Source organism: Lemur catta, chromosome 4 (assembly GCF_020740605.2).
Source record: "Lemur catta isolate mLemCat1 chromosome 4, mLemCat1.pri, whole genome shotgun sequence".
NCBI lineage: Eukaryota > Metazoa > Chordata > Mammalia > Primates > Lemuridae > Lemur > Lemur catta.
This window is the reverse complement of record NC_059131.1, coordinates 67181896-67204440: the sequence shown is the minus strand read 5'-3', so window position 1 is coordinate 67204440 and position 22545 is coordinate 67181896. Positions and strand designations below refer to the sequence as shown.

Here is a 22545-nt window from a genome sequence, read left to right as displayed (position 1 = left end):
CGCTGAGGGAGGAACAAGGAAGAGGCCCTGAAGTTGGAGAGAGCCTGGAACCCAGGGGGACCTGCAGACAGGCCTGGGGCAGGGTAGGGCTCCAGCAAAAACGAGCTGTGACCAGTGAAACGCTGCTCATTTTATTTCATGATTCCCTCTGTATAACTTTGATCTTTCTAATTTTAAATATGGTCAGCTAGTTTTTATAATGCTGACTTAGTAATGTTTTCTGTAGAATTTTAGATTTATTTTAGGAGAATTTTTTTATTGTAAAATATATATAACAAAATTTGCCATTTAAACATTTTACACATGTAATTCAATGGCATTTAACATTTAACTAAATATAAGAATACTATGAATGCTTTGGTTTTTGAAGATTTTAGATAAGAGATACTTTCTGCTGTTAAATAATTCTTTGTAGATTGATTCATTTTTGCATTCAGCAACTATTTATTAATGCATTCTATGTGACCAAGCATCTTGTTAATACAGTGGGACACAATCACTGCACCGATGCCACTTATATTCCAGTATGTCATGTATGTTCTTGTTTTTTAAATGCAGTATTTTGGCAGTAAGCCACCCATGCCTTTTGAATATGAATCAACTTTGATCTTAATGGGTTTATATAATATATTTGAAGACATTTTTAGTATTTTATTATAAATAGGACCTGAGTTCATTAGACTATTACATAGCAATGCTATGATTAGGATTTTGTTCAGACTTTAGAATTAGTGTTATATATACCTTCATAAAATATAAAGGGTGATATTTTTGTTTTCTTTTGTTATATTAGTTGAAGAGTATGTTTAGCAACAAGTAACAGAAAACATGATCGTAGTGGCTTATAACAGAGCTATGGGATTAGGTTTCTTTTCCTGTCTCATTGCCAGTCCCTGCTTTGAGCTGGTTCTCTTGTGCATGGGACTTGAGCCTACCCATCAGCGCTTTCTCCAAGTCAGGAGCCAACCAGTGAGAGGCAAGGTGGGGTCATGCATCCTAACCAACTGTCATACATCCGGGACATTCATAAGGTACATTTATAAATAATTAAGTAGCACTTTATGTTTGTATGTGTGTGTCAGTTTACAAGGCTCTTTGATATATGTGATCTCATTCAGTCTTCACAAATAAGGAAAACAGGTCAGCTGGCTGAACCACTGTCTTAAATCAGTCAGGAAATAGCAGAGCTGGGGTTCAAACCCAGCTCTCTGTGGTCCAAGTCATATGTGCACTAACTAGCCAGGGAAGAAAAAAGTCCAGCCACTCTCTTGCAGATTGGTTTTGTAGATTCTGTAGGGAAATCCTGATGTCAGAAGTGACTGCAGTGGACCGGGTCCTTCCAGTCTCATCATACAAAATGGCAGTCTTAAATCCAGGAGTCCCTGCTGTTACTCTTAATTTCATCTTCTGGGTGTAGTTTTTATTATTTAGTAAACTTATTTTTTAGAGCAGTTTTAGGTTCACAGAAAAACTGAGTAGAAAATACGGAGTTTCCTGATACCTCTGCCCCACACATGCATAGCCTCCACCACCACATTTGTTACAGTTGATAAAACTAAATTGACACATCATTATCACCCATTATATAATGTAATGTGAAGTCCATAGTTTACATTAGAGTTCACGCTTGGTGCTGTACATTCTGTGGGTTTGGACAAATGTATAATGACATGAATCCACCATTATAGTATTACACAGAATAGTTTCACTGGCCTGAAACTACACCTGTTCATCCCTTTCCCCCCCCCAACCTTTGGCAACCACTAGTCTTTTATTGTCTCCATAGTTTTACCTTTTCTGGAATGTCATATAGTTGTTTTTTTTAAATTTTTTTATTATTTCAGCATATTACGGGGGTACAAATGTTTAGGTTACATATATTGAGAATGTCATATAGTCTGAATCATACAATATGTTGCCTTTTCAGACTGGCTTCTTTCACTTAGTAATATGCATTTAAGTTTCCTCCATGTCTTTTCATGGCTTGATAGCACATTTGTTTTTAGCATTGAATAATATTCCATTGTCTGGATGTAACAGTTTATCCATACGCCTACTGAAAGACATCTTGGTTACCTCCACGTTTTCACAATTATGAACAAAGCTGCTATAAACATCTGTGTGCAGGTTTTTGTGTGGACATAAGTTTTTAATACATTTGGATAAAAACAAAGGAGCATGATTGGTAGATCATATGGTTAAGTATATGTCTAGTTTTGTAAGAAACTGACAAAGTGTCTTCCAAAGTGGCCAAACCATTTGCATTCTCATCAGTAATAAATGAGAGTCCCTGTTGCTCCACATCCTCACCAGCATTAGGTGTTGTCAGTGGTCTGGATTTTCGCCATTCTAATAGGTTTTTCGTGGTATCTCATTGTTTTTATGTGCAATCTCCTTATGACATTTGATTTTGAACATCTTTTCATATGCTTACTTGCCATCTGTATAACTTCTTGGTGAGGTGTCTGTTCAGGTCTTTTGCCCATTTATTAATTTGGTTGTTTTATTGAGTTTCAAGAATTCTTTGTATGTTGTGGATACCAGTCCTTTAACAGATATGTCTTTTGCAAATTTTTCTTGCCACTTGTGGCTTATCTTCTCATTCTTTTGAAGGCATGGCTTTTTATTATGAAATAATTATCTGCCACGCCTTTTTTTCCTTTTGGAACATAGAAAATACATCTTTGTCCAGTCTTTTATACCTGTGTCTAAGTTTGTTTTGTGCTGCTATAACAGAATATCTGAGACTGGGCAATTTATAAAGAATGTAGAAATTTATTTCTCACTGTTCTAGAGGCTGGAAAGTCCAAGATCAAGGTGCCAGCAAGGTCAGTTGTCTGGTGAGGGCTGCATCCTGTGGGGGGTAGGAACACTGTGTCCTCATCTGGCAGAAGGGCACAGGAGCATGAACTCCCTCCCTCAGTTTCTTTTATGAGAGCACCTAATCCCATTCATGAGGTGGAGCCTCATGGCCTCATCACCTCTTAAAGCCCCCACCTCTTAATACTGTCACACTGGCAACACTGGAATTTTAGAGGGGTCATATTCAAACCATGGCAACCTCCTTTGTTTTGAGTTAACAAGTGTACAATATACATTTAGTTTGGCCTTTTAAAAACCCACTTTCCCTCTCCATTTTGATTGGTTATCAACTTAAATCTTTTTTTATTTTATTCCTTATTTATTTATTTATTTTTATTTATTTATTTTTTTGAGACAGAGTCTCACTCTGTTGTCCAGGCTAGAGTGCCGTGGCGTCAGCCTAGCTCACAGCAACCTCAAACTCCTGGCCTCAAGCAATCCTTCTGCCTTAGCCTCCTGAGTAGCTAGGACTACAGGCATGTGCCACCATGCCCGGCTAATTTTTTCTATATATATTTTTAGTTGTCCATATAATATCTTTCTATTTTTAGTAGAAACAGGGTCTCACCCTTGCTCAGGCTGGTCTCAAACTCCTGAGCTCAAATGATCCACCTGCCTCGGCCTCCCAGAGTGCTAGGATTACAGGCGTGAGCCACCACACCCGGCCAACTTAAATCTTTTTGTAATAAGTTTTATTTCTAAGTTCATTTTGCTTCCTCTTTCTCTTACTACATTGACTCTTCCTTTGTTGTTCAATCTACTAATCAGAAATTTATACCTTTTTCAGAATACAAGTGATTCATTACTTAACACTTCTAGTCATAGTTTTTTCCATGTCTCCCATCTTTTTACTTATTTTTACTAATTCCCAGCTCAAAAAAGTTAATTGAATACATGTCACGTTCAGGCACTCTCTCTGGGTTACAAACTCAGGATGTAAAATAAGGATAAAACACAGGCCCATGTAGACATCAGACTTTTATAATTCAAACAGAATTATCTGGAATTTGCTTTATTTTTACCCTTTTCTTCTCATCTTCATACAATAATCAATAGTAACTTTAACATTTTAGAATCTCTGTCTTTTTGATATCATTATAATGCCATATGTAATTTATTGCTTATTTCAGCCATACAGATTCTTGATACTTCCTCTGTCATTATACTAATTTTAATTAATAAATATTTTACTTTCCTATTCCAATGTTAAGAGAAATGAAGTATTCTCCAAAACTAGCAAACTTCTTTACTCCTTTAGAAAAAATCACATATTGCTATATACATGTCAGACAGACATTTCCCTGGTCAGGCTTATTTTTCCTTAGATGGGAAAGCTTCCTAAAGTCTGGATTCCACTAGAGGTAAACCTGTAGTGACTCCTGGCTGAGCCGGAGCCGTGGCACTGGAGGAAGTCTGTGTGCCATTGTTAGTGAACAGCTTGATGTATAACAGTTCTCAGAACTTTAAGTCTCATGAAATTCCAAAAGAGATTTGGAGGGTTGCTAACTCTTTGTCATGTTAAAGACATCTGGGAGAAGGGAGGAAATCATCTTCTGCTACTTCCACAATTTCTTATAAAGAAGATTGTAGTATGCATATGATCTCAGACTACAGAATGTTTCTCCCCAGCAAGGAACTGTAACTACCTCACACTGTCAAACATATATTCACTGTGTCTTATCCCAATGTCTCTCATTTTAACGAGGACCAGTGACAAGCTCCACACAGAGTAGACTCTGCCCATAGGCTGATGTATAGTATATGGGAAGCTCTACTCGGGCAGTTTAAAGCCTTCTTGTTCCAGTGTGGCCCTTAACAGGTCTAGAGCTGTTCCTCCAATTTGTGTCTTGTCCTGGGTGTCACAGTCATTCCCAGCTGGCTTCCTTCCCTAAAAAGGGCAGCTACAGGGCTTCAGGCAGGCCACTCTGCAGATTGGCCAGTTGTCCTGTATGCTCAGAGAATTCACACCAACAGTAGCCCAGCTAACACAATTTAGAAAAGTCAGTCCTCTTGGTCAACTAGACAGTAAAGTAGTCTAAAGTTATATAAAATAACTTCGGGAGTCTATCTGCTACTGCTTCCATTTATTGGAATGCCTCATAATTTGGCTGTCTCTCTTTATTCCATCTTGTTGAACAATTTGACTGTACCCCTTCCCTTTCAGCGGTCCTGCGAGTGGCTGGTTCCCTGCAGAAGAGCACAGAAGTGATGAAGGCCATGCAAAGTCTTGTGAAGATCCCAGAAATTCAGGCCACCATGCGGGAGCTATCCAAAGAGATGATGAAGGTGACCTGGCATTAGCCCTGCTGCCCATTCCAAACCACTGAGAGTAAATCTCAGCAAGTGTAGGGGGTAGGGATATGGGTGGGTGGAAATGGACAGACTACAGCTGCTGGACAGAAATGATTTTGAGAATAGAAGAGCAGCCATTAACGCTGGTGGAAACCATTTTTGAGCTGAACGTGGCAGAGGCTGGGTCAGATTGCCAGAGTGTTCCTTGGAAGAATTTTTATGTATACCCAGAGTTCTGGGGGAGATGGGGGATCCAGGGAACAACCATTTAGGAATCAAGGAGATAAGGTTTGCAGTTTCCATCATGGCCAAGGAGATGGAGGGAAACATTTACAAAAACATGCAGCAGACCAGATTTGGCCTGCAGGCTGTAGTTTGCTGATCTCTGTTTTAAACTAAAAGAGGAGAGACTGAGAACCAAATAGAAAGTACATAAATACTTGCCACCCCCAGGATCAGAGCCTGGCAAGGAACTATACTGGTGGCCTTCAGAAGGGACAGGGATAAGGAGGGTATTGTCAGAGTCCCCACAGCCAGTGGTGCACCACACTCACTGTCCCAGCCACCCTGGGAGGGGTGGGTATTTTCGTCCCCTTTTTACACAGAAGGAAGCTGAGTCTGAGCTGCCAGGTAACTTTCCTGAAGGCACCTCAGTCATTTAAGTGAAGATCTGATGTTGAAGCACAGGTGCCTGACCTTATCACCTGAGCTGCCACAGAGGAAATGGTGATGGGTAGTCCTCACAGGTGCTGTTCATGCCTCAGACCTTGGCCTGACAACCAAGAGTGTACATTTCAAATTCTTGTATAGAGTTTGTGCATAGAAGTCACCTCCCTTCCTCCTGGGGAATTTCATTAACGAACTTGACTTATACAAAAGGTTATAAGGCATGGAGAAAGGGACTGGAGAAGAAAATTGATAGGAAAGAAAAGCAACATAAAACTCCCAGGGCCAGGTGTTGGCCTTGGGCAGGAGCAGTAAGGAAGAAACTGGGTGAGGAGGGTCTGTCCTTTAAAAGTGGTGGATGGATGTCTTGCCCCAAGGTTGGTGATGACTGTCCATCTAGAACTGGGTAACAAGATCATTCTTGGAGTGTTTCTCACACCCACTCATTTTAAGTCATACAGCCAACAGGATTGGAGGGGAATCCTGTTTTTAGAATCTGGACTCTTTTTCACAATGGATTCTGAATACTGGAGTAATACAGATGTGGAGGACGGCTTGCATATAGTAGATACTGAAGCCTCCCATGGGGGTCCAGCTCCTTGAGGGCAGGGACATTGCCCTAGTCACTGTGGTTATTGCCAGAGCCTGGCCTGTTATGTGGCACAGAGCAGGAATTTGAATGGTTGCTGATTGAATGAATAAATGAGTGACAGCTTCTACCTCCAGAATACAGTCAGGATTCTGGTGGGTTCTTTTAACCAGTTAGCAAGTATTTATTGAACCTGTTTTATAGTAGTCCCAGCACTAAGATGACTTCCATTCAGGAAGGCCCCAGGGCTCCACCTGGGTGACCATGAATGTGAGTTTATTTGTTCATTTTAGTTGGGAAGAAAGGATCGAAGAATGGGCAGAATAGGGTACTAGCTAGATTCATGTCATTAAGAGTCACTTCAGTGGTTTGGAAGTAGAAAGGCAGACAGGTTAGAGAGTTGCTTTAAATCTGATCCCATCGGCATAGTGAGAGTTGTACCCTGGCTGAGTACAGGTGAGCCAAAGCTGGAGCTGCTGCATGTGACCACCTGCTCCTTCAATCACTGGAATGTCAAGGTACAAAGCTAGGGGCTCATTTCTTTCAGGTGACAAGGCAATCAGGATTTTTCTTTTCTGGCAGCTTCTCAGAAGCCTGAACACATGCTTTCCCTCTGCTCTCCACCATAGCCACTCAGCCCCTTCCTACTTCTTCTACCGAGGAATGTCAACAGCCCCCTTTTTGACATTTGAGAGTGCTGTTATGACCCTTTGCTTCAATAACAAAGAACACTCAGTAGGGCCTTTTCTGTGAGTTTAGGGCACTGCTAAGCAGGAATAATGCAGGGCCTGGTTGTGTTGGGCTGGTGTTAGAGCCATTTGCTTGTGCCTGCCATGGTGCCACCTTGAGGACAAAGCACAGGGCTCCCAGTAAAATGTTTGGTCTTTACCTTGTTGGGTCCAGAAACATTGTTTCAGTTCTCCAAGGAGTGGGTGAATTGATTGATCCTTGCAGACCCACCAGGTCACCCTGGGCCAGCAGCTGTAACGTGGACATGCTGGAGTGCTCTTCAGGCTTTTTCTGGATTCCCACCCTGCTCTTGGCATTTGTTATCACAGTGTCTACTCTGACTCCAGCCAGTTTTCATACTCTGTTCTAAATCCTGCATTCACAGATTATATTTGCAATGTTAGGGCAGATACTTTGCAAGACAGCTCAGGGAACATACTTATCTGTCAGCAAGTTTTTCCCCAAATGCTGCCATTATAGTCTGGGTTATTTTAGGAAGCTCTGCTGATAGCTAGTAGTGGCAGTCCCCAAGCCTAGTGCTAAACTTGGAGACCGATTTCCCTTTGGGCATTTGCTGCCTTTCTGCAGAGGACAGACAGCATCCAGTATTTCCTCTGGCCAACTGTCAACTCTTGAAAGGATGGATGGGACTTGAAACAAGCTTGGTCCAGATGGTGTCTAGGGGTGTCTGATGGAAACAGATTTAACAGTTGCAGGAAATGACATGTTTATTCTGTTTAGGCTGGGATCATAGAGGAGATGTTAGAGGACACTTTTGAAAGCATGGATGATCAGGAAGAAATGGAGGAAGAAGCAGAAATGGAAATTGACAAAATTCTGTTTGAAATTACAGCAGGTATGACCATGAGATTGATTCGCCCTTTCTCTTCTTTTATGGCCATTCTTCCTGCTGTTTCTTTAGGCTGTAATTCCCTTCTCCTTTTTTTATTTTTTAAGAGTATGTAAGTTATTTCTTGAAAATTAAGAACTATATCTATAACTATCTTTAAAAAACACAAAAATAAAGAATTCTCAAAATTTCTAGAATTTCCCAAATGGTAAGGAGCAATACTATTCTCATATAGGGCTGTTGGGAATTTAAATTGGTATAAATTTTCTTGAAATCAATTTGGCAGTAACTGTTAAAAGCCCTTGACCTAACAGATTGACTTCTGGGAGTTGTCTCTAGTAGCATTATTTATAACATTGAAAAGTTTGAAACAACCTAAATGCCTGATACAATATTGGTCAAATCAGTTATAGCTATTTTAATGGAATACTATACAGCTGTGATAGATGATATTGAAATATATTCATTAACATGGAAAGATGTTTACAAAATATTACATGAAAAAAGCCTCGTACTTTTGTATACGAAACGTCTATGAAGGAGAATAAATAAAATTATCTCTGAGTGATGGTTAATCAGTTTTTAAACTTTAGTTTTACTTCTGAATTTTCTGAGTTTTATGTTTAATGAAAAAATGGGTAGATTTAATTTTTATTTGTTCATTTGGTTTAAGTTGCTGGGAGAAAGGAGACAGTTATTCCAAGAAAACACTTTGTGAAGATTTAGAAACAATTTGGTTTTTATTCAGGGAGAAGATTTTGAGTTAAGTTTCAGTAGTGTTTAGGAATTTAGGTGCTTCAGAATCAAGATTCTTAAAATCAAAACTCCTTGCAGCCGGGCGCGGTGGCTCACGCCTGTAATCCCAGCCCTCTGGGAGGCTGAGGCGGGTGGATCGCTCGAGGTCAGGAGTTCGAGACCAGCCTGAGCGAGACCCCGTCTCTACTAAAAATAGAAAGGAATTATCTGGACAACTAAAAATATATATAGAAAAAAAAAATTAGCCGGGCATGGTGGCGCATGCCTGTAGTCCCAGCTACTAGGGAGGCTGAGGCAGTAGGATCGCTTAAGCCCAGGAGTTTGAGGTTGCTGTGAGCTAGGCAGACGCCATGGCACTCACTCTAGCCCGGGCAACAAAGTGACACTCTGTCTCAAAAAAAAAAAAAAAAAAAACTCCTTGCAATTATTATGACTTTGGTATCATTCCAAGTTGCTGTTTGCACATTTGCCCTTGAGCAAAACCCTTCCCAAACAGCCTATTTTACTGCCCCTTTTCTGTATTTGTCAGATTGGTCCAGGAATGAAAGGCAGGGAGCAGTGAGGGAATACTTCCTTAAGCCGATGTGGTGTTAGTGGTGTTAATTGCTCTTTCTTTTCAGGGGCATTGGGCAAGGCACCCAGTAAAGTGACTGATGCCCTTCCTGAAACTGAACCTTTAGGAGCGATGGCTGCCTCAGAGGATGAGGAAGAAGAAGAAGAGGCTCTGGAGGCCATGCAGTCCCGGCTGGCCACACTCCGCAGCTAGGGGTTGCTCAGCTGGGCCCTCAGGCTCTCCTCATGGCTCACCTGCTGGGTGTGCACACACTCCTCTGAAGAGCCACCGTCTTATGTATCTCTTTGCACTGCACCTCTGTGGTGAGCCACTGCATTTTCAAAAAGGTTCTCTGCTATTATCCCTTCACTCTGCAGAGGTTTTGGGATCTTAAAGGAATTCTTCTTAGGAAGGTGGTGTAATTAAATGCATCATTTTCAGGAGCATAAACAGAAGTATCTTATTGGGGGGAGAGCAAAGAAATTCATCTTCTCATGAAACACTTCTGAAAAGAAGTGATTGCTGAATGTTGAGGACTTTGCATTTTGTCTGTAAAACACTACATATGTGGGTTTTAATAAATTTCTGCTTTAACACTTGGCCCCATTGTAGATTGTCATGTACAATGAACTTTCAAGGTGTTGCTGTCCCAGATTGTTTCATATATTGGCCTTGGAAAGAGAGGAGGGGCTATAGCAAGAGTTTGGGACTTGGAGGCTCAGGAGAAGTCACTTCTGCCCTGAGTGTGCTGCTCCCCAGCCTTCAGTCATTGTGTGGGAGCCACTCTTCTGCATTTTGTCATCTATTTAACAAAAAGGATGCTTAGGAACTGTGCTGCTTGTCCCATTGGCTGGATGGCTGTATTATGTCCTCGGATGTATTTGTGGCTGTGTTTACAGGTTTTGTCCGTTCCGTCCCTTTGCAAGTTGCACCAAGATCAGACAGCTGTAGGATTAGTCATCTTTCACCCTCTTATTGTCTGTTCCTGCTTTGAGCTGATTATCTTGTGCATGGGACTTGGGCCTATCAACTAGCACGTTCTCAAAGCCAGGAGCTGACCGTGAGGGGCAAGTTGTTATCATGTCATCACCATGTATCATAACCAACTCTCATGCATCAGGGACGTTCTTAAGATACATTTATAAATAATTTCAGCAGTAGCACTTATATTTGTATGTGTTTGACAGTTTATAAAGCTCTTTGACATATGTGATCTCATTCAGTCTTCACAAATAAGGGAAACAGCTGAACTTGGTAAGTGGCCAAGCTGGGGTTCAAACCCAGGTCCCTCTGATCCAAGTCCTGGGTGCACTAACTTAGCCAGGGAGGAAAAAAAACCCCAACCACTCACAGGTTGGTTTTTGTTTATTCTGTAGCAAAATCCTGAAACAATAGGGTCCTTCTAGTCTGATCATAGAATATGGCAATCTTGAATCCAGAGGACCCTCTTACTACTCCTGATGTCATCTTCAGGGAATAGTTTTGTTTTTTAAAACAAACTATTTTTTAGATCAGTTGTAGGTTTGTAGCAAAATTGAGCAGAAAATACCGAGATTTCCCATATACTGCCTGCCCCCACACATGCATAGCCTCTACCACTATGAACATCCCACACCAGAGTGGTATATTTGTTACAGTCTACACTGACACATCATTATCTCCCAAAGTACATCATTTATATTAGAATTCACTCTTGGTGTTGTACATTCTATGGGTCTGACAAGTGCATACTATCACGTATCCAGCACATCATGGTATAATGCAGAATAGTTTCACAGCCCTAAAACTCCTTTTGTGTTCTACCTGTTCACCCCACGCCCTGCTAATTCCCTTGTAATCACTGGTCTTTGTTTTTTACTGTCTCCAAGGTTTTGCCTTTTCTAGAATGTCATATGTTAATAGTTTGAATCATATAATATGTTGCCTCTTCAGACTGGCTTCTTTTACTTAGTAATATGCATTTAAGTTTCCTCCATGTCTTTTCATGGCTTGATGGCTCATTTATTTTTAGCATTGAATAATATTAGGTTGGTACAAAAGTAATTGTAGCATTGTTGAAATTTGCCATTTGATATTGGAATACATTCTTAAATGTGGTTACGTTACACATCATTTTAATGTGCATTTCTCGCTTTATGTTTTTTTGCTAATGACTTATTACTTGCTGTTTATTTTAGACCATGGAAATGATGTTAGACAAAAAGCAAATTCAAGGGTGATTTTCTTATTTGAGTTCAAAATGGGTCATAAAGCAGTGGAGACAACTCGCAACATCAACCCCACATTGGCCCAGGAACTGCTAACGAACGTACAGTGCAGTGGTGGTTCAAGAAGTTTCACAAAGGAGACGAGAGCCTTGAAGATGAGCGCAGTGGCCGGCCATCGGAAGTTGACAACAACCAATTGAGAGCAATCATTGAAGCTGATCCTCTTACGACTACACAAGAAGTTGCCAAAGACCTTAACGTCAATGGTTCAGCATTTGAAGCAAATTGGAAAAGTGAAAAAGCTTAATATGTGAGTGCCTCATGAGCTGACTGAAAATAAAAAAAATCGCCGTTTTTGAAGTATCATCATCTTTTCTTATAAACAACGAACCATTTCTGATCACATTGTGATGTGCAACAAAAAGTGGATTTTATATGACAATTGGCAACAACCATCTCAGTGGTTGGACCGAGAAGCTCCAAAGCACTTCCCCAAGCCAAACTTGCACCAAAAAAAGGCCATGGTCACCGTTTGGTGCTCTGCTGCCAGTCTGATCCACTACGGCTTTCTGAATCCTGGCAAAACCTTTACATCTGAGAAGTATGCTCAGCAAATCAATGAGATGCACCGAAAACTGCAACACCTACAGCTGGCATTGGTCAACAGAAAGGGCCCAGTCCTTCTCCATGACAATGCCCAATAGCACATTGCACAACCGATGCTTCAAAAGTTGAACGAGTTGGGCTACGAAGTTTTGCCTCATCTGCCATATTCACCTGACCTCTCACCAGCTGACTACCACTTCAAGCATCTCAACAACTTTTTGCGGGGAAAACGCTTCCACAACCAGCAGGATGCAGAAAATGCTTTCCAAGAGTTCACGGAATCCCAAAGCATGAATTTTTATGCTACAGGAATAAACAAACTTATTTCTTGTTGGCAAAAATGTGTTGATTGTATTGGTTCCTATTTTGATTAATAAAGATGTGTTTGAGGCTAGTTGATTTAAAATTCACAGTACAAAACCGCAGTTACTTTTGCACCAACCTAATATTCCATTGTCTAGATGTATCATAGTTTATTCATTCACCTACTGAAAGACATCTTGGTTGGTTCCAAGTTTATTATGAATAGAACATGCCATAAACATCTGTGTGCACATTTTTGTGTGGACATAAATTTTTAATTCATCGGTGTAAATACCAAGGAGCTTGACTGCTGGTATGGTAAGCATATGTCTAGTTTTCTAAGAGACTGCCAAAGTGGCTGTACTGTAATTGGTATTCACACCAGCAATGACTGAGAGTTCCTATTCCTCCACCTCTTTGCCAGCATTTAATGTTGTCAATGGCCTGGATTTTGGCCATTCTAATAGGTTTCTAGTGGTATTTCATTATTGTTTTAATTTGCAATCCTCTAATAATATGATTTTGAACATCTTTTCATATGCTTACTTACCATCTGTATATCTTCTTGGTGAGGTGTCTGTTCAGGTCTTTTGCCCATTTTTTAATCGGGTTTTCTGATTATTGAATTTTAAGTGTTATGTATTTTGGATAACAGTCCTCTAACACATATGCCTTCTGCAAATATTTTATTCCAGTCTGTGGTTTGTCCTCTCATTCTCTTGAAAATGTCTTTTGCAGAACAGAAGGTTTTACTTTTATTGAAATACAGCTTATCAAGTTTTTCATGGATTGTACCTTTGGTGTATCATCACCAAACCCAAGGTCATCTAGATTTTTCTCCTGTGTTATCTTCTAATAGTTATAATTTTGTGTTTTACATTTAGACCTGTGATCTATTTTGAATTAATTTTTATGAAGGGTATTAAGGTCTGTGTCTAGGTTCATTTTTTTTGCATGTGATATCCAGTTATAGGGCACCATTTGTTGATTGATAGACTATCTTTTCTCCATTATATTGCATTTGCTCCCTTGTCAAAGATCAGTTGACTTGAATTTGTGTGGGTCTGTTTCTGAGCTGCCTATTTGTTTCCAGTGATTGATTTGTCTATTCTTTCAACATTACCACACTGTCTTGATTACTGTAGCTTTATAGTGTAGCTTAAAGTTGGGTATTGTCAGGCCTCTGACTTTGTTCTTTTCTTTTAGTATTGTGTTGGCTATTCTAGGTCTTTTGCCTCTTCATCTAAACATAGGGTTGCTTTGTTTTAATTTTTAAAGAGGTCATATTTTTTTCCATTCTTGCTTTCAGGCTAAGGAAACACACTGTTGGCTCGTTATCATATCATATGTTCTTTTTTCCCTCATGTATACCCTGTGGGGTATCATTGGAGACACAGTGAGTCAGATACTATCTTAGTCCTAAAAATGTATAACCTGGAAGGCAAATAATGGTTGTACAGATCTGCAATAAGTTTTCCTCTATCTTCAGATACTCCACTTGGTGGAGCAATAACAGCACCAGCTCCTACAGACAGGCTCTAATTGGTGCTCTAGTAAAACCATTCATTCAATTCCAAGGGCACTTAAACTATCATTCCACACCACCACCCTATCTGTTCTATTTCCAAACAGCTTACTGTTTAAAAAAAAAATCACTTTCCAGGTTGAGGTGGTTCCCCAGGAGTTCACTCTAGGCAGGTTGTAACCTGACCTTAGCTGCCCCTCCCAACTCTATTTCTTCTCTGAAAGATGTCTTCCTAAGCAATAAGCAGCTGTACAGCTCACATGGCCTTAGGCACCCCTGTCTTGCATATTCCCAGGTGTTTATCTTAGAACTCCTAGAGGGAAGGAGCTATGACTCATTTGTCCCCAAATAGTACTAGTCATACCTGCTCTGGTCCTGTCCCCAACTCCACAACTGTGGTTATGGTCACAACTGAAAAATCATACAGATTCAAAGCACTGAATAACTGGAATCATTTTCCTTGTCCTACCCTAGTGACAGGTGCTCTTCAAATGCTAATTTGTATTATCATAAGAAAAAGATCTGACAGTGACATGAACTTGGAAAATGTTTGGTTAAACTAAACATAAAAAAGGTTTCTTTACAACTTTTTAGAGGCTTTCATATATTTTTGCCTAATTTATTTGACCAAGATAGTTTTCTTTTGAGACATCAGAATTATTTAATAACATCCCCCAGCCACTGAACCATTTCAGAAATGCAGGTCTAAGCCACCTTTTTTAGGCTAAAGAAGTTCTCTTTGGCCAGGTCCAGTGGCTCACACCTGTAATCACAGTGCTTTGGGAGGCTGAGATGGGAGGATTGCTTGAGCCCAGGAGTTCGTGACCAGCCTAGGCAACATAGCAAGACCCTGTCTCTATAAAAAATGTTTTAATTAGCTGGGTATGGTGGTGTGCACATGTAGTCCTAGCTACCTGGGAGGCTAAGGCAGGATTGCTTGAGCCCAGGAGTTCCTCACCCCCCTACCCAGCTTGACAGCCCACATTTTAGCATGGGACTTTGGTCCCTGGTTCCAAAGGAAACAAAGCAGAACATATTCACAAATCAGCATGTTTGTCTGTCCTAACCTGTCTGTGGGGACTCACACAAGGTACTCACTCTGGTTTGCCTAATTTAGAATCTACCTGGTAGAAAAGCAGCTCAAAAAGACAGTAAGGCAATCAAAAAATTGTGTACCTGCATGAGGCAAAAGATTATAATTGAAACATACAATGGACTGCCTAAAATCTGGGAAGAAAAGCTGGTGCAGTAAAGGACATTAAACTAAAGGAAACTGGGAAAACACCATGAACAAAATGAGAATATCAATGAAGAGAAATTATAAAATGGAACCAGATAAAAACTGTGGAGCTGAAATGTATAATAACCACAAGGAAAAATATAGGAGTTCAACAGCAGGTCTGAGTGGGCAGAAGAAAGAATCAGCAAACCTGAAAATAGGATATGTGAAAAGATTCAGCTCAAGGAACAGAAAGAAAAAGAAATGAAAACAAGTTGATGCAATGCTGGGCATGGTGGCTCATACCTGTAATCCTAACAACTCAGGAAGCTGAGGCAAGAGGATCCTTTGATGCAAGGAGTTTGAGACCAGCCTGGGCAATACAGCAAGACCCCCATCTCTTTAAAAAAATAAAAAAAGAAAGAAAATTAGCTGGTTATGGTGACACGTGCCTGTAGTCTCAGCTACTCAGGAGGATCACTTGAGCCCAGGAGTCTGAGGCTGTAGTGAGCTCTGACTGTACTGCTACACTCCAGCCTGGGTGACAGAATGAGACCTCATCTCAAAAAACTAAAAGAGACCGGGTGTCGCTTATACCTGTAATCCTAGCACTTTGGGAGGCTGAGGCAGGAGGATCCCTTGAGGTCAAAAGTTCAAGACCAGCCTGGGCACCATAGTCTCCATCTCTACAAAAATATTTTAAATATAAATAAAAAAAGAAAAGTCAATACAGCCTAAGGAACTTGTGGGACACCATCAGGCTTACCAACAGACACATTATGGCAGTCCCAGAAGAAGAGAGAAAAGGACAGAAACAATATTTGAAGAAATAATGGCTGAAAACCTCCCAAATCTATAACATGAATCTATACATCCAAGAAAATCAATGACTTCCAAACAGGATAAACTCAAAGGGATCCACACTGAGACAACATGACAATTGAAGAAACGAAGATTCTTCAAAGCAGCAACAGAGAACTGACTCATCATGTACAAGAGATGGTCAATAAGATTAACACACAATTTTTTATCAGAAGCCACAGAGGCCAGAGGCAGTAAACACATTTAAGGTACCGAAAGAAAAGACTATCAATGAAGAATTCTATATCCAGAAAAATTATCCTTCAAAAATGAAAAATCAGGGCATTCCCTGACAAAAACAAGGGAGTTTACTAGTAGACCTGATCTACAATACATGCAAAAGTGAGACCTTAAGGCTGAAATGAAACAACATTAGACAGTAACTTAACCATACCAAAAAAAAAAAAAAGAAAGAACACCAGAACAGGTAATTATAAGTAAATATAAAAGCCAGTATTATTATACTTTTGGTTTGTAACTCATCCTTTTTTCCTATATGATTTAAAGGTGAATACATAAAACATTATAAATCTATGTTAATGGGCACAATGTATAGAGATGTAATCTGTGACAACAGCATCAAGGAGGGATGGAGATGTATACAAGCAGAGGTTTTGTATACTACTAAAACAAAGTTTATGATGTTAATTGCAATCCCTAAGGTAACCACTAAGAAAATAGCTAAAAAATAAACAGAAAAGGAAAGGAAAATAAAAATGGAAAATGACAAAATTTCAACTAAGTATGAAAGAGAGGCAGTAATGGAGGAGGAGAGGAACAAAAAGAATGGAACAGAAAACAAATGGCTAAACAGCAGAAGTCATCTCATTACCCTAAATATAAATACATTAAACTCTCCAGTTAAAAGGCAGATAGGGAGAATAGATAAAAACATGATCTAGCTGTATGCTGAGTCAATTTAGATACAAGGGGAAAAAAAAAAAAAACTGTTAAAAGGATGGAAAAAGATTCCATGGAAATAGTAACCAAAAGAGAGCTGGGGTATCTATATTATTATCAGACAAAATAGGTTTCAGTTAAAAAGATTACAAGAGACAAAGATACTATATGGTGATAAAAGAGTCAGTCCATCAAGAAAATATAGTAATTATAAATATATTTACGTCTAACAACAGAACTCCAAAAGATGAGGCAAAGATTGCCAAAACTGAAGAGAGAAACAGTTCTACAATAACAGCTGGAGACTTCAGTACTTACAGTAGTGAACATATCAACCAAGCAGAAACATCAATAAAGAAGTAAAAGACTTGAAAAACACTATATATCAATTAGACCTAATATGATCCACTGAACAGCAGCAAAATGCACATTGTTCTCAAATGCAAATGGCTACAAAACAAGTTTGAAGAAACTTAAAAAGACTGAAATCATACAAAGTGTCTTTTCTGAACACAATGAAATGAAATTAGAAGTCACTAACAGAGGAAAACTCAAAAACTAGCAAATATGTGGAAATTAATCATAAAGCAACCAAAGGGTCAAGGAAGAAATCACAAGGAAATCAGAAAATATTTGAGACAAATGAAAATGGAAACAACATGGCAATGCACAGGAGATGCAGCAAAAATTGTGCTCTGAGAGATATTTATGGCTGTAAATATTTATATTAAAAAAGAAGAAAGATTTCAAATCAATAACTGTCTTAGTCTGTTTGGGCTGCTATTAACAAAATACTTTAGACTGAACAATTTATAAACAACAGAAATTTATTGCTCACAGTACTTGGGGCTGGGAAGTCCAAGATCAAGGCATCAACAGATTTGGTATCTGGTGAAGGCTTGTTCTGTTTCATGGATGGCACCTTCTGTGTCCTCACATTTCAGAAGGGGCAAGGGAACTTGCTCCAGCCTGTTTTATAAGGGCACTAATCCCAGTGGGCCCCCTCCCACCCCTTAATACTATCACAGTGGGTATTAGATTCCAATATATGAATTTTTTTTTGGGGGGGGAATACCAACTTTCAGACCACAGCAATAACCTAACTGTACACCTTAAGGAATTAGAAAAAGAGCAAACTAACCCCAAAGGTAGCAGAAGAATAGTTCAGAGGTAAATGAAACTGGAAACAGAAAAATAATGCAGAAAATAAAAAAAAATCAAAAGATGGTTCTATGAAAAGATCAACAAAATTAACAAACCTTGAGCTAGATTGACCAAGGCAGGGGGGGGGGCACAAGTTACTAAAACGAAAGAAGGGACATTACTGCCAACTTTACACGAATAAAAAAGATTATGAGAATGTTATGAACAACTGTATCTCAACATGTTAGATAACCTAGATGAAATGGACAAATTCCTAGAAACACACAAACTACCAAAATTGACCAATATTTAGTAAGGGGGCTTAATCAGTAATCAAAAACCTATTAAAAACCAGGCATAGTACCTCATGCCTGTAAGGTTAGCACTCTGGGAGGCCAAGGTGGGGGGACTGCTTGAGCCCAGGAGTTCAAGACCAACCTGGGCAACATAGCAAGACCCTATCTCTACAAGAAGTAGAAAAATTAGCCTGGTGTGGTGGTGCTTACCTGTAGTCTAGCTACTTGAGCAGCTGAGGTGAGAGGATCACTTGAGCCCAGGAGTTCAAGGTTGCAGTGAGCTGTGATTGGGCCACTGCACTCCAGCCTATGTGACAGAGCAAGACCCTGTCCCTTAAAAAACAAAGAAACAAAAAAACTACCAACAAGGATGAAATGATTTCACTGGTGAATTCTATAAAACTTAAGAATCAACACCAATTCTTCTCAAACTCTCCTCCAAAAGATTGGAGAGAGGGGAACACTTCCTAACTCATTCAACAAGGTCAGCAATACCCTGATACCAAAGTCGGGTAAAGATACTACAAGAAAACTACAAATTCCCATTATGGTTATAGATACAAAAATACTAGAAAACCAGATCTAGCAGCATTTTAAAGGATTATATCCATGACCAAGTGAGATTTGTCCCAGTAATGCAAGGGTGGTTCAACCTATGAGAATCATTCAATTTAATACACCACATTAATAGCATGAAGGGGGAAAACCCTCAAGATGTCTATTGTCAAGGGGAAAACACGACAAAATCCAACACCTTTCAGGATAAAATACCACTAAAACTAGGGGAAAAAAGGGAACTTCCTCAACATGATAAAGGCCATAGACGAAAAATGCATAGCCAAATCACTGTATAGTGAAAGACAGAAAGCTTTTCCCCAAAGATCAGGAATAAGATAAGGATGCCCACTTTCACTAATTTTATTCAACACGAAACTGGAAAATCTAGCCAGAGCAATTAGGCAAGGAAAGGAAAGGCATCCAGATTAGAAAGGAAGAAGTAAAATCACTATGTTTATAGAAGATATGATCTTATTAAATGTAAAGTTGCAGGATATAACATCAACACCAAAAATCAGTTGCATTTATAAATATTAGCAATGAACAATATAAAAAGGAAATTAGTAATTCCACTTAGGATAGCATCAAAATGAATAAAATACTTAGGAATAAATTTAACTGAGGAGGTGCAAACTTATACACCGAAAAATACAAAACATTGCTGAAAGAAATTAAAGATGACACAAATATATAGTACAATATCCCATATTCACAGATTGCAAGACTTAATATTATTAAGATGACATACCACCCCAAGCCACATACAGGTTCAATGCAATCACTATCAAAACCCAGATGGCATTTTTGCAGAAATAGCAAAACCCAACCCAAAATTCATATGGAATTTCAAGGGAACCTATTTAAAATAATCATGAAAAAAAAGAACAAAGTTGGAGAACTCACAGTTCTGGATTTCAAAAGTTACACAAATCAAAACAGTGTACTACTGGCATAAGATAAATACACAGACCAATGGAATAGCTTGAGAGCCTGGTAATAAGCTTTCACATTTATGGTGAATTGATTTTTGACTAGAGTGCCAAGACCATTCAGTGGAGAAAGAACAGTTTCCTCAACAAATGGTGCTGGGAAAACTGAATATCCACATTCAAAAGAATGAAGTTGAACCCTTACTTACCTTATACTCACCCATATGAAAAAATTAACTCGAAATGAATCAAAAACCTAATTTCAAAGCCAAAACTATAAAACTCCTAGAAGAAAACAAGAGCAAATCTTATGACCTTGGATTTGGCAACAAATTCTTAACTCTAACACCAATCCTCTGACTACCTACTCAGCCTAAAGGTTAAAACCCAGGCTCTTAGGCCTCATCTGTACTACTTGATTTTAATTTAACTCCTTTTCTTATAGCTATAGCAGCCTAGGAGAATTCAGTGGGCTACAGAAAGCTGCTGCTTTATAAATTTTCTTCCTTTACAGAGATGAATATTTAGGTATTAATGTCCTAAAACTTATAATTTCATTCTCCTTTGTAAATTTATATTACAAAGGGCCAGGAGATTATTTCAATCTCTCACCTTTTCAGAACCATTTAACCAGTCACTATTTAGCTTTTTTAATTATTAATTCCTATTACTAAATTTAATTAATTGGTGGTGATTCCTTGTAAAATTGTGGCTGTGTTTCCACCTGGCTAGGGAGACATCTCCATGTTAGTTTTATAATTATCACTAAATCATCTAATTTCTTTGCTTTTAAGAAGAGTTCCAGCCAGGCGTGGTGGCTCACGCCTGTAATCCTAGCACTCTGGGAGGCCAAGGCAGGAGGATCGTCCTCGAGGTCAGGAGTTTGAGGTTGCTGTGAGCTAGGCTGATGCCATAGCACCCTACCCCAGGCAACAGAGTGAGACTCTGTCTCAATAAAAAAAGAAAAAGAAAAAAAGAAAAAAAAAAAGAGTTCCTAGAGCAATCTCTTAGACCTGCATTTGATAAAAGGTATGTTGAATCCACAACCAGAGGATAATGCCAATAAACTGAGCCAAAATATTATACGAATATTTTAATGCAAAATGCTTAACACTTAAAATTAGCAAAGCTTCATTTAAATTAAAATTCCATTTAACTAAAGATGGTTAACCCCAAGAATTGTACAGTAGTTGATTTCTGCCATATAATGCCAGTCCTATGCATTATAATAAGAACTGCATCATCAGCTGTCACTTCTTCCATTGCTCTTCTGGACCATAAGAGGTGAGGGAGAGGGTACTCGGACACAAAGCAAAATACAACCCAAATAAACTGCGCAGTGATTGCTAATAGTTATAAATCCATTTTGACTAAGCTGTCCAAACAGCCAGGGAATAACTGCAGGTGTTGTTCCAGAGCTGACATGAGGTTTTTGTTTTTACAGCCTGGTAAAATTGCTGCACTAGGTGAGAAGTCACAGTTTAAGGATGCATGTTCAGTAAATAGTTACTACATATACACATTTAGTGTCTGTAAACACTAGAAATATACATTAGACAGAGTACCCTCACAAGTCGGGTACAGTTTAAAAAAAGATGAGGTAACATGAAATCTCAAAGTCCACAGGAATCCTGCCTGAAGAGTTTGAACAGCTGCCAGTAATTCACTTCCAATGTGTAGGGATTAAGGTTTGCCAAAACCGGATTCACTGGCTTTCAGCATTGCAACTGCATCTTTAACTGCATGGTAGATAACATTCTTCACCTAAAACAATGGGAGAAAATATGGTCATTTTATCCTTGTATTGAAAATCTGTTATTAAGAATAAACTTTTCTACCAATTTTATTACATTCTCTCAGAATTTAAAACTCAGTATTCAATAGGAAATGTCAATACTAGAAAGGCTCCTGGGCTTCTTCAGACCAGTATTTCACACATATTTTAAACCCACTCCTCCTCTGAAGAAGTTAAAAGCTCATTTTCGCCTTTCTACAGGCTTTGATTCCACATAAACCTACCCAGGATGAGAACAGGGAGAGGTAAATTCCAAGGGACAGTTTTATTATTTTTCATAGTATATATAGTTCCCCCAATTTTCCAAACATGAAATTATGTTACATAATTCGCTACTGAAAGTCTTTTCAAAATACCATGCCCTCAGATCCCTTTCAAACCAGAGATTCAATTCTGCTCTACCTAAGGCTGATGAGAACATTGCAGCACTAAAAGTCAAGCACTATGTTTAAGAGTCCTGACTGGCAGCTGGACCATGATCAGAAGTCAGATGTATTTACTTTCAGTACTAAAGCCTTTCTCTTTGGGGATAGTCCCTTACAGAGCCTAAACAATATCAAATCAAACCAAGGTGAGATTTCTTCTAGGTTTGTTCCTCCTTCCCTTAAGTAGATAGTACGAGATAGAAAGCCAGTTCATCAACTCACTGTACTGAGTGTGATATGGCCAAGTTCACTTACTCTCTATATAAGGTCAATAAAGGTCCATGAACCCATAGTCAGAGAATGCTAAGAATCAGTGCTATTTTTACCTGTAATTTATCTTCATGATTGGTGTGAGTCTGTGACAGATAACGGAATTCCTGAGTAAGCCAGAAGCAGTGTTTAACATGCTCTGGAGAAACAAAATCTTCAGCTACTTTGATACAGCTATATAAGTTATGAACCTGGAAAATACCAAACCATA

General features: G+C 39.1%; 2 protein-coding genes across 4 annotated transcripts in view; one reads left to right on the top strand and one right to left on the bottom strand.

The window, feature by feature from the left end:
- The window catches only part of LOC123637144 (charged multivesicular body protein 3), a 93225-nt gene extending 83328 nt beyond the window's left edge, over positions 1-9897 (top strand). For all 3 annotated transcript variants that reach the window (XM_045550030.1, XM_045550027.1, XM_045550028.1), the window contains 3 exons: positions 5027-5148; positions 7880-7994; positions 9365-9897. In XM_045550030.1, the coding sequence (XP_045405986.1) occupies positions 5027-5148; positions 7880-7994; positions 9365-9510 (383 nt within the window). In that variant the 3' untranslated portion in view covers positions 9511-9897. The remainder of the gene's footprint in view (positions 1-5026; positions 5149-7879; positions 7995-9364) is intronic.
- Positions 9898-20922: 11025 nt separating this feature from the next.
- KDM3A (lysine demethylase 3A) overlaps positions 20923-22545 on the bottom strand; it is a 50953-nt gene continuing 49330 nt past the window's right edge. Inside the window, exons 25-26 of the mRNA XM_045550024.1 lie at positions 22391-22525; positions 20923-21608 (exon numbers count right to left, since the gene is read on the bottom strand). Coding sequence (XP_045405980.1) covers positions 21528-21608; positions 22391-22525 — 216 coding nt within the window. The 3' untranslated portion in view covers positions 20923-21527. The remainder of the gene's footprint in view (positions 21609-22390; positions 22526-22545) is intronic.